The 26,132-nt window shown below is 38.9% G+C and overlaps 1 protein-coding gene across 13 annotated transcripts in view; it reads right to left on the bottom strand.

Moving 5' to 3' along the window:
- Wac (WW domain containing adaptor with coiled-coil) overlaps positions 1-25,289 on the bottom strand; it is a 60,204-nt gene extending 34,915 nt beyond the window's left edge. For 4 of the 13 annotated variants that reach the window (XM_006525803.4, XM_006525804.4, XM_006525806.4 and 1 more), the window contains exons 1-3: positions 24,499-24,798; positions 24,087-24,123; positions 22,370-22,583 (exon numbers count right to left, since the gene is read on the bottom strand). In XM_006525803.4, the coding sequence (XP_006525866.1) occupies positions 22,370-22,583; positions 24,087-24,123; positions 24,499-24,539 (292 nt within the window). In that variant the 5' untranslated portion in view covers positions 24,540-24,798. Of the gene's footprint in view, positions 1-22,369; positions 22,584-24,086; positions 24,124-24,224; positions 24,422-24,498; positions 24,932-25,022 lie in introns of those variants that run through there. The other 9 variants (NM_153085.4, NM_001146298.2, XM_030250418.1 and 6 more) reach the window with 8 other exon arrangements.
- Positions 25,290-26,132: the final 843 nt, after the last annotated feature.

Below are 26,132 nucleotides of genomic sequence, written 5' to 3'. Positions count from 1 at the left end.
TGCCTTTAGGACATTAGCTACTGATATAAAACAAACAAAAATACAAAGAAAAACCACCTCAATTTATCTGATTCTTTCAACACGTTTTGACTGCAGCACAGAAACTAAATTCCAAGAATCACATGTTTCAGATGGTTCTTTCAAAAATACTTTTATCACTCAACTTCCATCAAACCCTCCACCACAAGCCAGGTTCTCAGTTTGGTGTACCGAAGGTCTCAGAGTAACCCTGCTTCTCCCTTCCAGGCCCAGTAAGGGAAAAGGGCAGAGAGCAAAGGTGAAAAATAGGCCAAAAGAACATTTTTCTGAATTCTGAACCATTTTGAAGTTATTCAACTTTTTTAATAGGGATGCTTAACAAAAAAAAAAACTTTCGTATGCCTAGTGGTGACACTACAGTGTTAACTCATTTTATACTAATGCTACACTGTCTATGTAGGTATTTATACTACTGCTACACTGTCTAGGTATTTTTGCTGGCATTGGAAGCACATTAAGTTATGGTCAATAGTTTATCAGTCAATTATATAAGATAGTTCCTGTCAGAAAACACAATAATGTTCCATGTAACAAACAGAATCAGAACAGGGTGGTTAACAAAAAGGAATCCAGAAAATGAAATAGAGCACACTGCTCTTGGACTGAAGCCTGAAGCCCCAGGATGACGCTGAGTAAACTCTAAAAACACCAGGCTCTACCATAAGCTGTCCTACTTGCTTGGCTCTTGAGAAGTAGGAAAAGGTGGCCAGTGAACCGCAGCCAAAGACCTAGCTGTGGGAAGAGTGGGAGGGAAGCAGTGGGTAAAGGAGGCTGGAGAGACACTCAAGAAGGCCTCTGCCGCTCTAACAGTAGGACTTGGGAAGAAGTGATGCGGACTGAACCATCACTGAGTTCTGGGACGCAGCCTCAGACTGGAGACAGAGTGACGCAGATGACGCACTGACATAAAAACCCATATCCACAGTAGCCAACAGTGAGTATCAGCTATATGCCTGTTTATTAGCTATTTATCATAATTGATTATGTAAGACCATTTTTAGGCAAGAAATAACTGTTTTTATTAGACAAAGATAATCTCAATTTGAGTCTTTATACTCCACTAGCTATCCTTTCTCAAAAAATAAAATCTTCTAAAATTTGAATGCACTCAAAAAACATACAAATAAACGTTTTTAAGAAGAAAGCACCAGGGCTAGAGAGATAGCTCAGCAGTTACGAGCACTGACTGCTCTTCTAGAGGTCCTGAGTTCAATTCCCAGCAACCAGATGGTGGCTCACAAACATCTGTAATGGGATCTGATGCCCTATTCTGGTGTGTCTGAAGACAGCTTCAACGTACTCATATACATAAAATAAATAAATCTGTAAAAAAAAAAAAATCTCTAAAAAAAGCCTTTAGAAAAGAAGAAGTGCCAGTAATCAATCATATTTTCAATTATAAAACTTTAAAACAATAATATAGTAACCCAACTAGTATGGGTCTGCCACTGTTACTGGAAATGCATTATGAGGAACAATGAATAACAGGAAATCTAAACATCTGCAAGACAACAACATACAAATTAAGTGGAATCACAGCACAAAATGCCCTGCAAAATGGGAACAAGTGGTTTTGAGTCAAGTACCTTGTAAGATTCAAATACTAAAATATGTGATAAATGTATTATATACTGAAGTCAAGTAATCCAGACCAGAAGAATGTTCTCTTATACATGGATTCCAGCCTGCAATCTTGATGTACATAACCTGGATTAACTGCAGAAACCAGGAAAATGAAAAGCAACTAGAGATGGAGTAGGGTACAAGAAGCTCTAGTGAGGGGACGGTAGGACACACGCTCTGTGAAGGAGAAACTAGGAAAACCAGGCTGGCAGGGTGAGGATTGGGGGGTGTAGTGAAATACCTTAACTGCAAATATGGAAAGCAGGGAAATTGAAAAGGAGAGAAATAAGTGTGAGATAACGCTAAAAACTTTGAAAAGATGTAAGGAAACATCTTTAAGACACAAATATATCTTAGTATACACACACTTTGAAAGAGCTATCCCACTTGACACAAAATGCTAAAAAAGGAGCCAGACGATAAAAACACAGTGCCAGGCATAAGGAACCTCCCTTGAAGTTGGTCAGGGGGGTTGAAGAGACTAGCAAAACGGTTTATAGTTTTCTGCCCTTGTTCTTGGTTGACCCTCTGCTGACGATGCCACATTTGTGACACAGCACTTAGAGGAATCAAGCTGGGACTAAACTGAAAGCCTCCTATCTGAGAACTAGCTCTCACAGTATCCTCAGGTGCTATCTAAGCTGCCAAGGAAGAAAAGTAAATAGTCCCTACTAGTCATGATGTCTATGAACCACAATGACAAGAAAAGTAAGATATCCCCCATGGTGCAATAGTAGCAAGTATGTCTTGGGTTAACCAGCAACTGTCTGAATTTAAGACACGTTCAAAAGAAAAGGATTTATCCTGATAATATAAATCCAGGTTACTTTTTTTTTTATAGATTTATCAAGAAATCTTAATACAGTGCCAGTTTCCAAACCAGTATACTCTCTAACTGCACTCTAAATATTTATTCATATGTGCAAGTATACATCTCACCCCACCTCAACCACAGGACATTGCATGTAGCAGAAATGATTTTAATAGCCAGAGTTCCATGTCTTCTATAGAACATGACAAGGAAGCTGCACCCATGAAACCTCAACAAGGCTCCTAAACAAGTCCTGCATGATGTCAGATAACATGCCAATAATATACAGAGAGAGAAATCTAAGGACCAATTCCTATTTGATGAGCTCCAAGCAACTAAGAACTGCTGAGTCTTCTTCAGGGACGAGGCCCTATAAGCGATATAGGCTATCCAATCACAAGTGAGAAACACTCAAGGGACAGAGCATTGTTGTGGGTACTTTCCTTTTCCTTACTCTGCTTCATGCTCCTGGCCAGCCCCACATGTGAACCCTCCCAGGAGCTATCTCTGATCCTGGAAAACACACATCCACAGTTATGTTTAAAATCTTTGGCTAATTCAATTACTGGGCACTCCTCCTAAGTCTTCCCTGCTACCCCAGCTCCAGGAGGGAAGTAGCCAAAGGCCACTTAACCAGAACCTCACATAGCTGGTTGGCCTTATCTCCTCTCCCACAGTCTCTCAATCTCCTGCAACTCTAAGTGTCCCACCCCATGCTCAGCCATTGGCTACTGACAACCAATTGAGGGCAGGGACTTTCACCAGTAAACAGATTCCCCCATTAAATCAAAGAATCAGAACCACCCTCTACATCTCACCTTTTCTATCCAATTAAAAAAACTCCTCTGAGACATAATTTAAACAGAATTATAGCAATCATGTAAATTATAAAGTATGGTATATAATTAAAATCCAGTCTATTGTATTTGTCAATTAGATAAAAGTAGTCTACCATCATTCCTAACTTAGTTACAATTCTATCCCTGAATTATGTCTAGATTTTATTTTAGCCTCTAATATCATCTGAAAACTATGTTTTCCACTATATATCATGTCTTTAATAGTAAACAATTTGATTATTATAGTAAACAAGTTTGATTATGGGACTACAAGCAGTCTTCAACCCTGTCAGAAATCTGAGAATGAATTAAACCTGAAAGCACCAGACATAGCTCCTCAGATTTAAAAAACTGTAGACGGCTGACTACGTGGACAGTCCCCCGTGCCTCAAACAATGGAGCCTTTTGGCCCAGGATCATCTGACAGACCTTTATAAAGCAGAATTAAAAGACTGTGTACCCTATCTAGACAGAGGTAACAATCAACTATTCCACAAACTGTGTCCATTGTTTGTAGATGAAATAGGCAGTTTTTGCCTCATGACCACCTGGAGCATGTCATCCATAAGCATGTCACCTGGAGGTAAAGATGGACAATATCTTTTCTGAACTGTGAAGGGAGTGCTGTCAGGAGCAGACATGTCTCTAGTCAAAGCTTGTAATAATAATGAAATGATTAAATGTCAGATTTTGTGGAATTCTGAAGTTTTTGAAGACTATTAATATAAAGTATATTTGAACTGTTAAATCTCAGCTATTCCTAGTCATTTCTTTTTTTTCCTTTTTTTTTCTTTTGGTTTTTTGAGACAGGGTTTCTCTGTGTAGCCCTGGCTGTCCTGGAACTCACTCTGTAGACCAGGCTGGCCTCGAACTCAGAAATCTGCCTGCCTCTGCCTCCAAGTGCTGGGATTAAAGGCGTGTGCCACTACTGCCCCAGCTCCTAGTCATTTCTATTTGAGTAAATTGAAAGCACTTTATTATAATTAAATCAGAATCTAACCCAACCATGATTTTACTATCCGGCCCTTAACTTGAATAAATCATCTTGTTCTTAAATGAGATGCACAGGCACAATGTCTATCTAAGAATAACAATATTAATTTTAAATTTTGTATCAATATATAGATTCATGTCAATGAAAACCTTAATTTTTATCAATATATAAATTCTGTACGAATGTATGAGATTATAACTTTAATTTTACATCAATTACAAAGACTTCTACCAAAGTAAGATTATGGCTACACAATGTTTAAGATTTAGCTACCCATCCCGCCTATTTCCTCCATGTTCAAAATTATAACCAGGAAGACAGAATCAGGAGGACTGGAAAGAGAAAGGGACACAGTAGTGACAGGAGAAAAGCCACGTGAGGTTTCAGGTAAGTGGCCTCTGGACACTTTCCTGACTGAGACTGGGGTAACAGGGGACCCATTGAGTTAGCTAAGGCATTTTAAGAATAATTGGCATGTGTGTGCATGCGTGTGTGCATTTTCTATTTGCAAATCTGAAATAGCTCCTGGGTGGGGGCTTGTGTAGGACCAGCCAGAAACACAAAGCAAAAACTGCATGCCACAGAGCATATGTGTATATATGTGTGTGTGTGTGTCTGTCTGTCTGTCTGTCTGTCTATATATGTATGTAACAACAAAGAAGTACAAGATATGAAGTAATGGGGTAGAGTCCAGGAGTACAAGAGGAGAAAATGGTGTGGAAATGAACAATACTCATGTATAAAGTAGTCTCTCAAATATCGACAATATGTAAGGAATGTCCACTTACATATGTACAAACAACCAAAGAAAACCAAGTGAGGTTACCAATACCTCAGCTACTATTCATGCATTGAGCCAGAATGTATGGTCCTAAGTATTCCCTAAAGAAAATATAGTGCATACATATAAAGAAATATAATTTACCTACTTGCCAAAGAGCCTATCATTTATACCAACACAGATAACTGTAAAGAACATCTTGCTATATGAAAACAGAAAAACAATGGATGACATACTGTTTCCATATGGAAACTTTAGCTAAACTGATAGAACAGAAAAGACAGGGTGGGGCCAGGCTGTAGAAGGGGTTGATCAAAGGACACAAACTTTCATTTTGAACACAGTAGCAAGTTCTGTTGAGTCTAATGCATAGTAATGAGCATATTAATTTTTCAACTATGAAATAATCACTTATCAAATCATCACACTGGATAATTTTAAAACATTCCATGTTGGACAATTAAATATTTAAAATTTAACAACTGACAGCTATTACTAAAAATTTAATATTTTGAAAACAGATACACTACAAATCTAGGAAGTTTCCCACCAAGGTTAAAAAAATAAAATTAAAAACTAATATTTTAGCATTTTTTCAAGACTATAAATAGGGGTATTTCCTAGAGAGTGGAATTTGTAGCAATCTTACAATACCATATGTCCCTTTCTGTCATCAAAGTGTCACCCCAAGGTATATAATTCAAGAGTCAAAATGTCACTAAGAATAAAAAAGCAAATGAACTCCAAATGAGCCCTACTAGATCTCATTAGAATTGCTTACAACAAGAAAAAAGAAGAGGATACAAGTCAGACTTCAGTATCTGGGGGTTCCTTCTCTTTAAGCAATCATGGCACAAAGGTATTGGGGGGCAACAGGACCAGTAAGATGGCTGTGCTGATAAAGCTGCTTAACCACATTATCTGTATGCCCAAAATCCAAAGTGCAAAGAGAGGAAATTCCCTAAATGTTGTCCTAAATGCAAATGCCATATGTACACACCATAGCATACTCCCAATCATGCACACAAAATACACATTTTAAAAGTTGGGACAGTCATACTGAACATGCATACAGACTTATTCTTTTTCTACCATTTCCTCAGCAGTATAGCATTGTAACTGCTTACTAAACTGCACAGCAACGTTACAGTACTACATACAAAACAATATTCTATAAGTGATCTGTATATAGTAACCTAAATCTATTTTCTGAAAAAAGAATTAAACAGGGAAGGTGCTAATCTGAAAGGGACACAAAACCAAATCCCCAGGAAGACCAGGATTATTGTAGTTCTCTGGACAATAAAGGCCAATGTTTTCTTACCATCAAGGATCTAAATTATAGCTTCAAACCTATTTAAATATTTTTTAGGCTTTAACTTAATGTCTTTCCCAGATGTCCCACTAATAATCACCATGAGATTTAACTCTTAGTTCCTGAACTCCATTAATTCCTAGTGTTGTAAGAATACTAGCAATTTGCAAACTTCTCTAAGAAAGAAACACTGTGATTTTGGAAGCATGATAAATCTGCATGCATCAAATTCCTACCACCCACAACTTTGCACATACTAGTGGCATAGTTCTATATACCTCAAGCAATCATAAATGAAACTCTGAAAAACAACTGTATAAATTACTGACCATGCCAAAAAAAGGGAAAAGTACAGGGGTCCCTCTGTGAAACTGAGTGAACAAAAATGCACACTGAAAAACTGACAAGACTTAAAGCACTGGTTGTACATGTCAAACGCTCTGCGGAAAGGGGGAAATATGTTTAAGTGCCATGTAGAAAAAGACTCTAGGGAAACCAAGCATTTGACCATTCTGTTCATGTTGTGAATATAAAGTGTGGCTAACACATCAGTCACGGTGACCCCTCTGATTACTGCATCTCAATTAATTGTTACCACTCCCTAAAATTATTCATTTCAAACACTACATATTACTTTCAAAAGTCTGAAGTGACAAAATATATATCAAATAATTTTTTAACAAAGGCAAGTTGAAAGGCAGCAAGTGACTTATACACTCTCAGGACTACAAGAAAAGTGTAGCTAAAACCCTGAAAGTGAAGAGTAGAACTCCAGAGACAAGAGTGTAATAGGGGAGGACCAAACAAGCTAAGTCTTGGAGTTAACCATGAAGACAATGCAGAGGGCGTTTTACACAGCAATAGTAACAATCTGCTGGCCACATGTGGCTAAAGAAGACACAAAAGAGAAAACAAGACAGTATTACGGGCCTGTTATAGGAGGCACCTTTCATCATTTAACAATTAGCATGAATGGGACAGGAAAACAAGCAGTTAATTTTAGACATTACAATACAGTATGTGTGGTAGAACACACACACACACAAACACACACACACACACAATGTATATGCCACAACTGCATTATTCTAGGCTCAGTTTGGCTGGTTAGAGAAAGTAGCTTGCAAATTAAAGCCTAAAAAGTGTAAAGCAATGTGCAAAGGGATCAGAAGAGGTAACAGCATTTGGCACACCCAGACTAGATATCAACAACTAGGAACTGAACAGATAGCTCAGTCAATAAAGCACTCGTTGGACAAGCATGAGGACAGAATCCATTTAAAAAGAAGAACTGGCATTGTGGTCCGAGTTTGTGATCACGCAAATAGGAACAAACAAGGAGATGCTAACCACCCCCCCCAAAAAAAAAATCTACTAGAATTCCAGGTAAATGATAAAAATACAAAAACCTAGGATGTATATATAAGAACATGTAGCATTTTACTTCCTGAGTCAGGGTTACTTCATTTATTATTTCCACACTTACCCATTTTCTATGAAACTTCACTTTGTGACTGAATAAAATTCCATTACGCTTATGAAGGAGTTACTTATCACCATTCATCAGTTGATGTACATTGAAGATGATTACATTTCCAAACTATTCTAAATAGAACATGAATGTGCAAGAATCTGTGGTAACAGAAAAATGGGCTGCAGAGATGGCTCAGCAGTTAAGAGCACTGCCTGCTCTTCTGAAGGTCCTGAGTTCAAATCCCAGCAGCCACATGGTGGCTCACAGCCATCTGTAATGTGATCTGATGCCCTCTTCTGGTGTGTCTGAAGACAGTTACAGTGCACTTACATATAATAATAAACAAAGCTTTGGGCCTGAACGAACGGGGCCGGAGCGAGCCGAGGTCCCGAGTTCAATTCCCAGCAACCACATGATGGCTCACAACCATCTGTACAGCTACAGCGTACTCATATACATAAAATAAATAAATCTTAAAAAAAAAAAAAAAGAAAGAAAGAAAGAAAGAAAAGAAATGTAGCCCTCATCCTTCATCAAAGCTTCTCTTTGAGGGGGGCAGGAGGTGAAGATCATTACAAAAGGCCACAACTGATAAAAAGACAGAGGACAACTGATGAAGGGGTACTCAACTGAAAATGGTAGGAACCTACAATATGATCCACAAAAACTGAGGCTCAAAGAACATCCATAGATGGGGAAGAAAAGATTTTAGGAACAGATGACCAGGAAGCCTATACTGAGACTGTTTCCTAGAAATGACAGGGAAGCTGCATCCATGTCTCAAAAACACAACTGCCTAACAAGACCTGAATGATGATACCAACAGACATGCTAAAATCTCATGGGTCCCACCCCTAGAGTTAGTGCTTGTGCTGAGTGGGTGAGACTTAAGTCTTCCCCAAGGATGAGCCCCTAAATCTAAGCCCTGAAAACATACAAATAAGCAACACCAAATGGATTCAGCAGGTTCTATTTATATATTTATATATGCATGTATATATGTATATGTGTATATAGACAGACACACATAAATATAAACCGTAATAATTAACACAAATGAGTCAGGGGTGAGCAATGAATGGCTAAGAGGAATAAGAGGGTGAAATTATTTGTTGGGATAATCATTTTGTGCACCATGTAAAGGTTCTTTGTATTATTCAAATGTTGATTTCTTAACTGTGAGAGTTGAGTACAGGGCTGACCTTGGTAATGTTATTTTTCTTCATCACTTTGTGATTGGTTTTAATAAAGAGCTGATAGCCTATAGCAGGACAGGAGAAGAAAAGCAGAACTTCCAGGCAGTTGGAACTCTGGGAAAGAATCAGGAAGTTCAGGGACAGAATGAGAAGTAATGGACCACAGGGCAAACAGGGCCTAGTATCAACAGGATTATTATTAAGTTATATACTGGGAATAAAGCTAAGCTGTAAGGTCTAAGCTTATTTCATAAATAATAAGTCTCCACATCACTATTGGAAGTTTGGAGGTTGAGACATTACAGAGATAGTGATTCAATTACATTTTAATATTTTAAAATTGCAAATTTAAAAAACAATCACTGTGGCAGAATAGAATTCTAGGAATGTTATGTCCAGGAGAAACAGCTGGTTCTAGCTTTTGGGGGTGGGTCTGAGAAACCCCTGTTCTTGAAAATGAATAGTGAACTTGGCAGACAACTTAAGACAAACTAGAAGCCATACTGATAGAACTAAAGTAATGTTACTCACCTATCCCCGCCTCTTCAGTGCTGGGATTAAAGAAGTATATCCCAAATCAAAATATTTTCAGTCTTTTTAAAGTTACTTGGCACTTATAGGAAAAACTAAAACTGAGTTCTGTCTACAATATTCTTGAAACTTTAAGCATTCTTCAATTTATATTTGAAAATAACAAAGGTATCTGTTTTGGTGTCTGCTGTTCTCTACATTACCTACTAAAAATACTAAATGAACATCTCCACACCAAGTAAAACCAAAGTATAACCAAAAAAACCCACTACATTCCTAGCTATAAGTTTTAGTTAGCACATGCTTGTGGGATATACAGGAAACCCCTGTAAAGCAGAAATGCAAGCAAAAATCTCATTTCTCCTGATTCACTTATTTACAAGGGAGCTTTTGCATTTATACAATCTGATTCTGCAATTTTTCAATCTGATTCTGTAGTTTGCTAAATAGTAACCAAGAGGCTATGTGTTCAGTTAAAATGCTAAAAATCTAGCAAATGTTTAATCTCCAAATTTTAATTAAGACCTGCCTAGTATTCTTTCCACTTAATTCTTTACCTCTACACACATTGCCAAGCTGAAAAGGGACCCTTTTCACAATGTCAGAATCTAGTCAGCACTCAAAGATTTCTGGCTATATGAGTTAACTTCCCTATCCTCAATTCTGTGGACAGAATATCACACAAGCATTCTTGCACTGATATAGATCCTCAGCCCTTCAGCATTTTCTTCTTCACTGCTCATTCCCAACTGTGATGCTCAGAATTGTGTACATTACAGACCCAAAGATCAACTAATGAGTCTTCTAAAACTGAAAGAGAACCCCATAAACTTGTCCTCTTCCACTGACCCCAACATCACTGATACTAAATAAAAAGCTAAAGTATACAACACAAAGATACAGGACTACTACACAAAGCTCAACTTTAAAATGTCTAACATTTATTCCTGATACCCTGAATCTCAAAGAAAATGTGGAATGTGCTTCATTTTATCATCACAAGAAAGGACTATCTGAATAGGACACTAGTAGTACAGATATTAAAACCAACAACTGACAAATGGGATCCCATAAACAAAAGATACTGTCAAAAGGCAGCTTACAGAATTGGAGAGTGCCAAAGACTTCCAGCTATACATCTGACATAAGAATCTAGAGATACATTTAGCCTATGATCCAGTTTACTATTCTTGTGCATATAGTTATACTAGTACTGTGTCCCCAAAACTCTATATACTACTACACAGCTATCTGCTCATTTGTGTCCACTGCTGCTCTGTTCACAATAGTCAGGAAATGGAAGCCACCTAGATATCCACCTACTAATGAACAATAAAAATATGGTTTATATACACTATGGAGTATTATTCACCTAGAAGAATGAAATTTCCAAGTAAATGGGTGGTACTGGAAAATCTCATTCTGAGGGCCGTAACTCAGTCTGAGAAAGACAAAAAAAAAAATGCACGTTCTCTCACATACAGATGCTACCTAGCCTTATATGTAAGTACTCAAAACCAGGAAACTAATAAGGGTTCATGGTAAGTTTGAGGGGGATATGATGTAAAGATGTACAGGATAAAAGGGGAACCATATGGAAAACCACAGAAGCTTCCTAAAATATTTACATAATCTTAATACATAAATATTTTATAAATACAGTATCATGTTTACATATACAACAACTTGATCACCTAGAAAAGAAAAAAACATCATGGAATTTCCACGTAAATGTGTGGATTGGAAATTATCATTCTGAGAGAGGCAATCCAGAACTAGAAAAAAAAAACATACTGCATGTTGTTCTCTCTCACTTGCGGATGCTAGGGTTTTTTTTTGGGGGGGGGGGTGATTTGTAGACATTGTTTCTCCCCGCCCCCAAACCACAGCTTATCAAAATAAAAGCCTGGTGACAGGTATAAGTTACCTTTTTTTTTTAGTTATTGGTCAGTGGGATCCATAAACAACACCCCTTCTTGCCCTCCAAACATCATTGCTAAGATCCCCTATTGGTGACATGCTTGAGTCATACGACATGGAGAAACCAAAGTAGTACAAACTGGCTAGCAGTCATTGTAGCGTACAACCTGAAGCAATATGCCCACTGGTGTAATAGTGGCACAAATTATGGGAGTAACCAAGTTACTACTTTTAAAAAATGGATTAATGCAGAACAGAACTCACACTTGACCCTGTTAACTTGGCACCCACACCCATAGAAGAGAGAAGAGTAAAGTAGCTAAAGCACGTCCTGCCACCAAGAACCTAGTATTGCTTAGCTAAGTACACAGAGTATATTTAACTGCCAGCGCTTCTGAACCCTCATCAGAAACCCACAACCGTAAATAATAAAGAGACTGTGAAGTAGTCACATCTATATAGTTTATCTTAGTTACAAACCACTGCCACCAAGGTACTGGGATGGACTTGAAAGGGGCAGAAACAATATAACAGCCAGAAGCTGTTTAGAATAAAACAGCATTTGCCAGAAAGATACCATAGGCATAATGTTATAGTATACTACATTGAGATGTATCCTTGTGTTATTCAAATGCTGATTTGCTACCCCCATACCTGGTTGCAATCTGGACAAGGCACTCTAATGCTTATTCTAAGTATCTCCTCCCTGAATGTTATGTAAACACTGTTCCCAATTTATGTCAATTATCTCCTGCCTGAATGTTACATAAACACTGTCCCAATTTGTTCTCTGATTTGTCAATAAAAGTTGATCAGCCAATGGCTGAAGAGAAGAGAAAATAGGGCTGAACTTCAGATCCAGCCAGGGGAAAGGGAGAGGAGAGGACCTGCCGAGTGTTGAGGAGGTACTTGGAGCAGAGAGTGTCAGACCAATACTAAAATGCAAGTATCTCAAGGACTTTGGCTGGAAGGTATCCAGATTTGCTTAGAGGAACAGAATGAATTAACAACTGTTCAGCTACTATGCTGTAAAATAAATCGTATTCTGTCAAATTTACTTGAGATAGAGAAAAATTATCACTCTTTGTTTGTTTGTTTTTTGAGACAGGGTTTCTCTGTGTAGCCCTGGCTGTCCTGGAACTCACTCTAGACCAGGCTGGCCTCGAACTCAGAAATCCGTCAGCCTCGGCCTCCCAAGTGCTGGGATTAACAGTGTGCACCACCACCGCCGGGCTTTCTGCAGAAATTTTTAAACATTGAGCCACTGCTAAACAAGAACAGCTTTTATGCTTTGAATGCATTTACTTTCAAAAGTCAATTTATTGTAAAAAATATTAAAGGGTGAAGTTTAACCATGTAGTACTGGCATTCTCATTTTTCCTGGTTCAAAGGGTCTTTCAGTTACTATTAGTCACTTTAGGAATAAAATAAACACACAATAAATCACTAATTTAAATAAAAATAGTTGTTCTAAAGAATGAAGAGCATTCTCAATCTGTCATCATTTTTAGGGATAGGTAATATACAATAACCATCTCTGACTACCAGAAGCCTACAGTGCAATGTATTTACCACACCATAAAGGCACTATATATGGATTGGGGATGTAGCTCAGCTAGTTGGGAGTGTTTGCCAAGCATACACAAAGTTCTGCATTCAGTTTATCAGCAAAACTTTTTACAGTTCTGGTAGTGTTGGACACTTAAAATCCCAGTACTTTGATATGGAAGAAGGATCAGAAGTTTGGTACACAATGAGTTTAAGGTCCACCTGGTCAATCTGAGAGCCTGTCTCAAAATACTAAACAAACAAAAAAATAGCCATAATATAAAGCAGAGTCAAGATCAAAGCAGGTTTCCTACAATGGGAACAACAACAAAAGCCAATGCTTTGGAGCAATGGCTTAGCAGTTAAGAGTATTAGATATTTTTCTAGGGGATCTGGGTTTGATTCCAGAACCTACTCAGCAGCTCACAACCATCTTTAAATCCAGTTGCAGAGAATCAGATATTCTCATCTGGCCTCCTCTTTTGTGCCATCAGTTATGCAAGTGGTAAACAGACATACACATATGCAAAGGGAAAACAAACAAGTAAATACTGTTTTCTTAGCCAAGTGAAACACGAGTTGCAACCTGACAATTTAGGATATAAAGATAAAGAGGTGATAGTATATAAAAGCACAAAATAGGACTATATATGCAGTTTTACTAAGCTGAATTAGTAACAAAGGGAAGGATGACTGAAAAGGAACATTTGGAAAAGGCAAAAGCAGAGCAAGCAATGGGACTGACATCATAGCCTAGCAGACTGTTGAGGACACTTCTAGACTCTAGCAACATCCAGTCTCTTGCTTACATCATTGTTAACCCAGGGCCCCTACATTCACTCACAGCAAACAAGCTGATCCTAAAAGCCAAGCTGGCTAGTAGGTCAACAAAGCATTGAGTTTCCCTACAAGGAACACATCTTGTTCTCAGTGTCCTAAAAGAACATAGTCTAGGACTGTAGGAAAACTCTATTCCTTAATTTGTATTTATCTGTTGTTACTGTTGGAGGAAAGTAGTTATGGCTTCATTTAAACGTAAGTACACAGATGTCTAGATTCTTACAAAGGACTAAAATGTATCCTGCATTTAAACTCCAGAACCCTAACTTCCAACTGAAGGAGAGACATCCACCACAATGATCATTTGCATTTAATAGCTGATTTTACCCATTTGTATCAATGCTTAATCACTAATTTAGCTAAATAGTAGGAGAGAAAATAACTTGATGATAAGTATTTTACTAGGCACACACCTGTAATCCCAGCACTTGGATTCTAAGAGCAGCTTAGTCTACATAGATGAATTCCAGGATAAAGCTACATCTAGCAAATAAGCTGAAAAGTACCAACTCATTAAAAATTTTAAACCGAGATTAATGTAACTTAAACAAATCATTTTTAAAGCTTGATGAGCAGACCTTCCTTACATGCCGTCTCATTACTATCCAGAAAAAAAGGCTTGAGTTCTATGTTCTATGTATTCTCAAAGACAGAAACCAAATATGCCTTTACTGAGAAAGGAAATCTAACTGCAATTATTCCACTGTGAGGAAACCTACAAATCAACTACAAATACAAAAGATATTAAGCAAAGAGCTTGATCTATTTACTGAAATCATAGCAATGAAAAAATATTTTCAAACATCAAACAATGATTTCTAAGGAAGGGTGTAAAACTCAGTGGTAGGCAACTGCCTAGCATGAGTCCCTGCCTGGGTTTCACTCCCAACACAAAACGTTCCTAGTATAATAAAACATAAAACGTATCTAGGATAATGGAAAATCTATGATGTGCAAAGAAGCGTGAATTGCAAGTACCAGTAAAGCTTAAGAAAAAGAAAGCTAAATAATGACCATTTAGAATTCATGTACACATAGACAAAAAAGACAAACTAATTAATGTAGACATGGGCCAAAAGAAAAAAAGCAAACTGAATGAAATCACACAGATACAAATAAAAAAAAGATAGCCTTGGACTCTGAATCAAAGCCTATGTAATATTAACAAAGAAGCAACACTTTCATATTTTACATGATCCAATAATAAGCTTATATACAGAAGAGAGGGGAATCAAGACAAAGTCACTCTAGTCTCAAAGTAAGTTAAATCAGGGCCATTTTTTTTTAGCCCATAAATGTTAATTCTATATTTTCAAAGCACAACATATAATGGTCATATAAAAAAGTTCTTTGCCATGTGTGGTGGCATACACCTTTAATCTCAGCACTTGGAGGCAGAGACAAGGGGATCTTTGCGTTTTTAGTCAGCCTGTTCTACAGAGCAAGTTTCAAGCCAGCCAAGGATACATATTGAGACTTTGTCTCAAAAGAAACTAAATACATGGCCAGGCCTGGTGGTATAAGCTTTTATTTCCAGAACTTGGAAGGCAGAGGCAGAAAGATCTGTCTGTGAGTTCAAGGCCAGCCAGTACAATGCAACTGTGAGAACAGCCAAAGGTACATAAAGAAAATCTCCAACTATCAAACCCAGACAAAAAGATGTCAAAATATTATTATGCCAAAATATGAACATTCTTTATTACTCAACAACCCTCAAGCATCTTTACAATTCAACTGTCTCCAACAGGCACAGCCTTCTTTGGTATTGATAAAGATTCAAATTTATTCTTACAAATCAAATACTGAATGCAAAAAGTATTTTATGCACCCTCCCCTCATACTAGGCAAAATATTCTAAGATCATACTTTGCAAATATTTTATCATTACCAGAATAGATGAATTCTATGAGATTGAAATAGGTTTAGAACTTTTCAGAAAATGCTGTTACGTCATACAAATTCAAATTAAGAATTCAAAAATTTTATAAATCTAGACCTACTCATTTATCAACCATACATATCCTAAGTATTCTTTAAGTGCTAAAACTTTGAAAGCTTGTGTGTGTGTGTGTGTGTGTGTGTGTTTGTGTGTGTGTGTGTGTGTGTGTGTGTGTGTGTGTATGTCAGTGTGTGAGATAAGTTAGTTCAGGTTCATGCTAGACCTTAAGCATACCACTCAATGAACAACTTCCAGGATTTGGCTCTTTCTACCATGGGTTCCTAGGATCAATCTTGTTGTTGAGCTTGTGCTACAAAGTGATTTGACCTGATGTCTCATTTCAATGTCTCACAAATACACATAAATAAACTATATGAACTAATTGCTGACACCTAACTCAGCGTAAATATGCTAGCCTGTATGCTTGTTTTTCAAACATGCAAGAACTCAAATTTACTACTGAACTGTCCTAGTGCTTAAAATAATTTTATCTAAAATAACAGTGGCTACAATTACCTGAACTCAGTATATAAACTGATCTATGCACTTGCTAATACCAGTTAGAGATCTCTCTAGTGCCAGACATTAACTAGATACCTTTGCCACTAGACATTAAGTTGGTTATTTAAGAAGCATACAAATTTTAATACCATTCATTTGTATAGGAAGGTGACACAGAGACGTCCTTGAGATATAAAACATGCAGAATACATATTCTAGCAAATAATCACTCTAATGTGCTGATTCCTCATGTTCTCAAGAGTTAGAAACCCTAGAAGTGCAGATTACAAATCAGTTAAACTAGTTTTATTTAAAACTCAATTTTCTAGGTTCCATCTCCTAACTCCTATGACTTAGAGTAATTCAGATATTATAAAATAAACTGTAGCAAGCTCTTCTTGCAATCCTGACAAGCAGCCAAATTTGGTTATCATTTCTCCATTCACTGAAGTTTTTATCAATCCCTTCACCCAAATTTGCAAATGGCACAATGGATGCGAACAAATGCTAGCAGTCTCTATAGCCTGTTTATAGCTCTCTTTACTCAACTATCCACCACTTTTTTCTAACTCTAAAAGAACCAGTAAACCTAGCTCTTTGAAACTGACACTAACTTTTAAGAATTCAGAGGAATGCATGGCATATAACCCCAGCATAAAAGCTGGCAGGCAAACTGCCATGAGTCAGAGGCCAGCCTGGGCATACAAGACCCTGTCTTAAAAACAAGCAAGCAGCCAGGCGTGGTAGCGCATGCCTTTGATCCCAGCACTTGGGAAACAGAGGCAGGCGGATTTCTGAGTTCGAGGCCAGCCTGGTCTACAAAGTAAATTTCAGGACAGCCGAGGCTTTACAGAGAAACCCTGTCTCGAAAAACAAAACAAAACAAAACAAAACAAAAACAAAAACAAGCAAGCAAGCAAACAAGCAAGCAAAAACTGAAAAACTCATTCAGAATAGTAAGAACAGGCCTAAGAATTTCAAGTCACTGAAAAACTCTTAAACCTCAGAGTGGCTTGAGATTAACAGCACTTTTAACTAGATAATTTCTACTTCCTGTATGGGAAACTATGTAGCAAAAAGGAAAAACACCACTCATGGGCTCTTAGGGAATCACCACAGAAGTGGCAGTGAGCACAAAAGGTAGTAGGAAGAACTCCACCTGAAGGCAGAAATAAAATTTATGTACAGGAAAAACTCTAGCTTTCTACTCTCAACAGCACAGCCTAAAGGTTTTGACTAATTTCAGCAGCAGACCAGGACACACTATGAACTAATTTCAGAGGCTATTTGATCAAATGCAAAGGGACTTTGCAACTTTAAAGTATCACAGAAGCCCTTAAAAGAGAGTGGACATACAAACTTGAAATACCAGGTTCTGGAATGATAGAGATTAGTGTCTTACCACTTGTTACAGTGTCTCAAAGGTACCAGCTCAATGTCACCTTCTCTTTAGCATCAGTTAGCTGACATTACTGCAAAACCACACTGCATACACACATACGAAAAGTTACATTTTCAGCAAATACAACAACCATAACTTTCCTGTAACATAAAGCCAGTCATTGGTATGTTAATACAAATTATTTTTGTTATCCAGCTAAGCAGAAATTAGTTTGAGTAAGAGATTGTCTTAAACCGTCAAAGTGGACCATTCAAATGTTTATATTATAAAACAGAAATGCAAAAACAAAAAAAAACAAAAACAAAACATATAGCAATTTCTCTCAAAAGTAAAGCAAGCAGAAGGGAAAAATAATAGAATGGCAAAAAGCTATCAGAAAAATAACTTGTTATAAATTTTTTAATCAAGATTTACAATCACACATGCTTAGACTGTGCACAGTTGGGAGTTTTCTCAAATTAAGGAGAAAGTACCAGAGTTGAAACATTAAGACACTGAGATTGTAGACTGCTGGTACGCTCCAGCACTCCTGGTATAAGCAGGAGAATCGGGAATTCAAGGCCAGCATGGGCCACCTTTTCAAAATGATCAAAAAATAAAAACAATAGGGAGAAGCTGGTTAGAAGGCTCAGAGGAGGGGGGCTTGGTGCCAAGCCCGGCCTGAGTCCAAACCCCAAGCTCCACATGATAGGAAAGAATGAATTTCTGAACTTCTTACATGTTCCCTACATACAAATATGTAAATGTAAATTTTTTTAAAAAATATGTAGGGATGCTGATGCAGGATCATCAAGACTAGATAACAGTAGTACACTGAAACCTGTGTCACTAAAAACAAAACAAAAAACAAAAATCAGACTATCTTTCAACATTACTCCGCTTATCACAAAATATTTCGAGTTTTTGTAAACTCGCCTAAAAAGATTTAATGACTGCATTTCTGTCTATACTGCATAGTAAGATGACTTTTTAAAGAAAAAGTTGTTAGACCAAACTTACTCATCAAATTACTAAAATCCATATATGAGCACATTAAATTCTGTACCAAAGTAACTACTTACTTTGCAAAAGAAAAATAAACAAGCTTTATTCCCAGAGGGGGAACTATAATTTCTTCCTAGAGAAACTGTTGATAAGTAGAAAACACTAGCATGGAACAACCTAGCCTAGAGCTATACATGTATAGTGTACTACAATGTCCAGTTTCTACCTTTGATATTAAAATCATTTAGATTTAGATAAAAACTAACCACTAAGAAAAGCTTATCGAAGTTACTAAGATGATACAAGCCAAGTTTTAAACTAACCCATCCCATGTTAAACACTACCAAATGAATTTTTAGTTTGTCTCACTTCTGAGTATAGAACTCACCAGTAGAAAGAGACAATTTTAAGGCACACCTGTTTTATTTCCTTTTATGTAGAATTGTGAAAATAGAGAAACTATTTTTGCTACTTTCCAATGTCAAAATGAAACCAAGTACAACTCAGAGCTTTCTATTAATGATGGAAAACCCTGTTTAAAATGTACCCTCCTTATGAACACAGGACCACACTCAATAGGTTTATTTTATAAAAAGATGCAGGCATTATTAAACTACATCTTGAAAACTTAAATTTTCAGTGATCAGTAGTGATGAATTCTTCAACACATTATATATTACCCAAAATGTTCAGTACCTTTTTAGGTTTGGGGAGTCTCTTTAGACTTTACCAGCTGAGCATGTATCATCATCCAAAAAACTTTCCAACATTTTGACAGGATTTCAGATTTTCTGATGAGGCATGCTCAACATACACAATGAATATAGTACAAATGAAAACATTTCTGGAACTGATGGGATATAAAGAACATAAAGCTAGAAACGTCAAAACCTTAGAAGCAGTACTTAGTCACTAAACATGCAGTTCTCCTTTCTAACAACTTCCAACTTAAGTGACAAAATATGTAATTGTGTAATTTTACTAAGTTGACACACATATATGTAGGTACATACATACATACATATGTACATCCATACATATGTATGTATGTGTGTGTGTGTGTGTGTATATATATATATTTCATCTAACCAAGGACTCTGAATATACTTTTCACTCATGGAAGACAGGAATCAACATTCTAAAAAAACTGAAGTTCTGTGAAGTTTCATAGAATCCCTACTAAAATAATACAACCTAAGTTATTTGTACCATTACGGTTTTTTTCTTAATTATTTATAACTCTTAAGGATTCTCTCAAAGACTTTTTTTCCTCTTGTTTTTGAATACAATGAAAACAAAAACAGACCAGAAACTATGGATCACTCCTCAAATCCCAGAACTCTGGAGGAGGCTGAGGCAGTTAAGGTAATCACATAATACCCTTAACTCAAGAAAGAAAGAAAGAAAGAAAGAAAGAAAGAAAGAAAGAAAGAGAGAGAGAGAGAGAGAGAGAGAGACAGGGAGTATGCACTGTACGCACTATATGTATAACGAGCTTCAAAGATGGACTCTGAGCTAAAGATTGATTTTATGAGGAGATGAATCTCTGTGGGTTTAGAGCCTGCCTGGTCTGCATCAAATGCCAAGCCAGCCAGTGAGACCTCAAAAGAACAAAATTTTAATTTAAAAAAAAAAAGAAAAACACAAAAGATTATTTGATTATTTCATGGTCTGTTCCATTCCTATATAAAGGACTATGAAAGAATAGAGTTATGGTGTCTGTTATGTTCCAGAAGTCAGATAAGTGGTAGAAGTGAATTACAAAGGATAGGTATAATTTAGCAAGTGACTAGGGAGAAAAACTACTAACAAACTGCTTGCAAATGGAACTAATCAACAAAGACACAAATAAAAAGTAAACAAAAGCCAATGAGTAAGTTCATTCATGAAGGAGAATGAAAATCAAAGTGAAGGAAGAAAAAAAATACAGAGAAGGCAAGCAACTAAACAACTACTAGGCCTAAGTGTCAAGTTAAAAACCCTAAGGAAGGCTTCCGGGCAAAGAATCTCGTCAGAGCTTGACTTCCTAGAATATCACACAACACTTGGCACATAATATATGTCCAACAGTTGCTGAATGAATTAAGCAACAGAATTTGGTGAGGATTATTTCAACTCTAAAGGAATTCATTGTCTCACTGTAAGTAGGTGAAATAAATCATTTATAGACACTTTCTTAAGTGTGTAAAACTTGATTTCTTCCTGGAGTTCAGAATGGATAGCAAAATTGGGTCAAGTTGCTACAAAAACAACTTGAGAGTCTATCAGATAAAGTACTGTATCCTATTGTATCAATTACCAAAATGGCTCAAAATAAAGCATACTAAAAGTATAATTACTCATTTCCAATAGTTAACATGTAAAATAAACACAGAAGAGTGACTGATCAATAGTACTGCCCAAGTATGCATGGAAAACTACAGAAAATTCACCCATAAAACTGACAATCATCATTTTAGTACCCAATACTTCCTAACTTGAGTAAGCTACCTGCTATACTTACAAACATGTAAGTTTATCTACATAAGCATCTCAAAGTGATATTTATATTCAACTATCTTCCTCCCTTTCAATTACTCCATCCCAAAGCAATACTCTAACCATTAATAATTCCTCAATTCAGTAATTAATTATTCAGAGGCCAGTGTTTCTCAATAGATGATTCTACCCTAAGAGGAAAAACAACAACAACAACAACAAAAAAAGAGTAAAATAGATGCAAAGTATTTTCAAAAAGTAATTAAAGACATCAAAAACTAGTCATAAACAAGCAGTAAGACCTGGCATTCTACTTCGAGTCTCTTCCAATATTCAGTCAATACTATATGAATAAATGTTATCTACTTAAACAATATGAGGTCTTATTGTCAAAGAAAAATATACAGCTCTTAATTATCTTCATGAAATTATTTTATCCCGCAATGGAAGCTTTATAAGTAAATGTTACATTCATAAGCTATAAGCAAAGTCAGCCTGAGAATGCACTTATTCCCAGTCCCCACCAGTTTGTGAACAGGTGACAAGATATCAGAACTGTAAAAAAATAAGGCTAACTTAATCTTCCTCAGCTGTATAGGTCATCTGAGGCCAGCCTCAAAACAAAAGGCATAAAATTAAAAAAAGACTGACTGTTTCATCTAAACATCAAGAGAACCCTCCGGTGAGAGAGAAATGAAATATAAAATTTTAAATGGTTACAACAAAAACTAATTTCCTAAGTTAAAATAAAAACTTTTAGTGGTGGTAGCTAACTTGACAAACCTCTTCTTTAAGTGTTATACACTTAAACACCTTAGGGGTGTTTAACTTGAACACCTTAGGAAATAATCTAAAGGACCAATGATTTCAAACTAAAACCAAAATTCTTAAAACCTTAAAAGTTCCTTTCTTGGGAAACTGTTCAGGAACTCTCCAATCACTAGTCACCATTTAGAAGCCTGTATTTGTAACTGCACTATCAAACACTGTGTGTTCATGCTGATACCATTTTCCCATAGTGCCTGCTGAATTAAAAAACAAACAAAAAATGGATTCAAAGTGATAATACTAGTACATGGTAATGTGCTGACTGCACTGTTTTCTCTAACTCTCCCAGGACACACACATGACAGTTTAGCCCGAGAGCTACTTACCACCGTCCCTTTCTCTAACTCTCTGAGTGTGCACGTTTTTGGCCTTGTTGTGACCTGTGCTGTCACTGTATTTGTTTTCAGGACTATTAGATCTCCGCAACATTTTGTTTGGTGGTGAAGGATCTGCGGCGTCTCGCATCTTTTCATGTCTGTGATCACCACTACTGGGGTGACTCTTTGAAGAATACTTAAGTGCCTGTAAAACATCACCCCCCCAAAGAGAGAGAAAAATTGAAAACTTAAACTCAATTCCCAATTTAAATGACAAATTTTGCTATGTCAGGTTCCCTTACATCAAAATTCAGAATTTCCATTTTCAGTACTTCCCTTACTCAGAGAAGAGGGAAAGGCTCCAGATTTCCTATGCAACTCCTGATAACAGATGCAACCACAAAACACACACTCACACACACTCACAAAAGAAAAGAAGAGAAAAGAAAAGAAACCTATCTGATCATGTAAACTTTTTTTAAACAGTATTTTGGCACACTGACCTACCAGGAAAAAAAAATTCTTCAAAACTAAAATCAATTTTTGAGAGCTTAGATTACTATCCACTTAACCTCTACAACCAATGCATCCAAGCATGTCTATAAATAAGCATATTTTAATAACCACAATTTTCAAAAAGACAACAGTTTTTCCTCTTTTTTTTTGATTCAAATAAAGCACTGTCCCTAATTTATAAGCTCTTTCAGGGATAAATTAGTTTTTAAAATGTAACATGATGTGCCAAAACAAACTGATACATGAACAGTGTTTCTAAACAGGAAGAATTCTAAATGCCCTCAAAATAATGGTTTTACACTGCAGGTGTCTGAAGAGGAACCCAGTGTTGCAGTCTGGGAGGGAAGGAAATAATGTTTGACAGATGCAAATATTCTGACATCCCAGAAGCTCCTGTACAAGAGTCAGGCTGGAAATGTGCTGGCTCCCACGTGTAACCAGCATTCTGAAGACTAGACAGGAGTAAAACTGGAAGCAAGCCTGGACCACGGAACCTTGAGGGAGACACAGATCTGTTCCTATTTTCTCTTTTAAGGGTGATTAGAGGCATAAAGTATTTACTTCTGTTATCTTCAGACAGTATCCTGAAGACATTTCTGCAAACCTTTAAAACTTTACACGCAAAACCTTCAGTGGAATAGTAGAGAATCATTTCTACTAGCATGAATTACTAAGTAAAGGAAGGTTTAAATTAACTGAAGCAAAAACAAAACCTTTTCTTTGAAATAGCATAATCTGAACTAAATAAATAAAATGGTAAGAGTATTGTTACTGAGAGTAACTCAAGTTACTGCTCTCAAGCCTTTACTCTACTTTTACAACTCTCACATTTATCTTTCGGCTCCTCGATAGAATATTAAATAAATGGGCCTCTGAAGTCAAATATCACTACACTTCAGTGACTCCTTCACATTCAAGCCAAGCCAGGTCTTCCTGTTTCCGAGTATTTTTTTCCCTTAAAAACAAACAGGCAAACAAACAAAAAAACAAAAGGCAAAACAAACCCCTGTGCTTCCTCTAGTCACCTCTCAAGATGCATTTGGAGAATGCTAATAAAACCCAATACTGAATTTTAAGCGGACCAGTGGTGCTACTTTCAGATTTGTTGCACCAAAGGGCCTGTAGCGACTTCTGAAGCCTGCGCTCGAGTAGCAGTCCCTCCCTTCCCCCTCCAGCCCCTCCAATCCCTCCACCCAGGATCGGCTGGTACCTGGAAAGGCTGAGAGTCCCCTCTCCGGTCGTGACAGCTGAAAAACAGTAAAGAAGGACCGTCCTGTGAGACATCGCGGGAAAGGAAGAAAGCGGGTCTCCCGGCCGCCCCTCCCCGCGGACCGGCGGACAAACGTACCAGCGCGGATCCGCGCGCGGCGGACGCTCCCCGGGCTCAGAGGCCCGGGTTCGGACTCAGGCCGCAGCCACAGCCCGCTCGTCCAGCCCTCCGGGTCCCCAGGGCGCCAGCCCGTCCGCCCGGCCCGGCCCGGCCCGGCGCCTCCTCCGACCGATCCCGATCAGGGTTAACAACAAAAATGGCGGCGCGGCCAGCTCCCGATAAGGACGCCCGCCCGCCCGCCCGTCCGCCCGCCCTCCGCCGCGGCCCGGCCCGAAACGAAAAGACGATTTACCCATCACTGAGTCTCTGCTGTTTCCTCGCATACATTACCATCAATGCCCGGCTGTGTGTGTGTGTCGGGGAGGGGGAGAGCGGCCGCGAGGCAGGCGGGCGGGCGCGCGGGCGGCGGGCGGGCGGCGGGCAGCCCCGGCACCAGGTCTCAGCGCACCCTCGGCGGCTCGCGGCACCTCCCCGTTACTGGCGCCGGCGGTCCCGGGCCATCTCCCTCCGTCACCACCGCTTAGGGCCGGCTGGGGCAGAGGTGCCAACTACGGGGCGGCAGCGCGAGCCGGGGGGAGGGGGTGAGAGGCCGTGTTCCGGTCCCCGCGGAGAGCGAACGCCTCCAGCACCTTCCCTCCTCCTGCTCCGCCGCCGCCGGGTCCTTCTCGCCGCCTCCTGCCGCTGCTACAGCCGCCGCCGCTCCACCAACTACATCCGGGCAACTCGGACGCAGCCGCCTTCGGGAAAGCTCGGCAGTTTCCGCCACACCCCCTCCTCCCCGCCCCGCGAGGCTCGAGAACGCCGCCTTCGACAAACCTCGGCTCGCTCCCGCCCTCCTCTTCCTCCGCGGCCTGGGCTCCTCGCCCCGCGACCCGTCAAGCCCTTCCGGTTGCTGCTTTCCTCGCTCGCGAATCCGGCCACTCCCGTTCCACTTTAGGGGTAATCGTGCTCCGGAGCCTGCGTGAGGCGAGCCCCGGGGCCTCCGGGCTGCGCAGGGTGGGAGCCACCTTCGGGAAGAGAACCGTGGGGCGCGAGGGACGCCATCTCGGACTAAATGCGGAGCGGCGGGAGCTGCGCGTGCGCCCAGAGGCGCTACGGCGGCGGGGGCGGGGTGCCCTCCGCGAGGCGGCCGTGTCCCCCGCCCCTCGGGCTCCGTGCGGGGGTCGGAAAGCCCCTAATTGGGCGGCCCGGACGGTGGTCGCGGAGCCTCGGCGGGCCGCGACGGAAGTCACACTCGGCGGGCCGGGAGAACCCAGAACCGCGGCTGGTGCTGCCACCCAGCAGCGCCGACCGCGCGCCTGTGGCATTGGCCATGGCACGTAAGTGCCCGGCCGCACGGAGCCTTCCTACGGCGACTCCTGTGTCCCTCCTAGTTCTTCCTCTCCGTGGAAGGAAATTCTTTCCAGAGTACGGGAGTACAGAAAATGAGCGGTGTAGTGAGTGAGGTTGCTATAAATTATTTGCGATTCACGGGGAGGAAACTTATCAGTGACAATCTTTTCTTGGTGGCAGTCCACTGCCTTTTTATTTCCTGGAACATGGGTTTAACAGAAAGAATTGCTACGTAAGCAGGCTAGAGAGGTAAAACACATAAGGATTAAAAAAAAAAATTGAAAAGACTACTCGGTATCCAAAAGGTTACATTAATCCTAAATAGTGTAATACGGAAAGAGACCTTGAAATCATAGCTGAAAAGATTTTTTAAACTAACAGTGTCGGCTTGTCAGATCCACTTGTCAAATGTTAAGTTGATTATTATGGCAACTAGTAAAACCCTGCTTAACGCCCACAGAAGCTGTCAGTAACTAAGAAAAAAGGTTGTTGGTGCCTGAAGTGACTGGAGGGCTAGAGGGATAGGTCATTTGTAACATTTTTTAGCACAAATTAAACACAAAAAAAAGTTAAAATGCCCTTAATGGGGGTAGT

This window comes from Mus musculus, chromosome 18, assembly GCF_000001635.26.
Source record: "Mus musculus strain C57BL/6J chromosome 18, GRCm38.p6 C57BL/6J".
Classification (NCBI taxonomy): domain Eukaryota; kingdom Metazoa; phylum Chordata; class Mammalia; order Rodentia; family Muridae; genus Mus; species Mus musculus.
The sequence above is the reverse complement of the archived record's forward strand: the minus strand, read 5'-3'. Positions and strand labels throughout refer to the sequence as shown.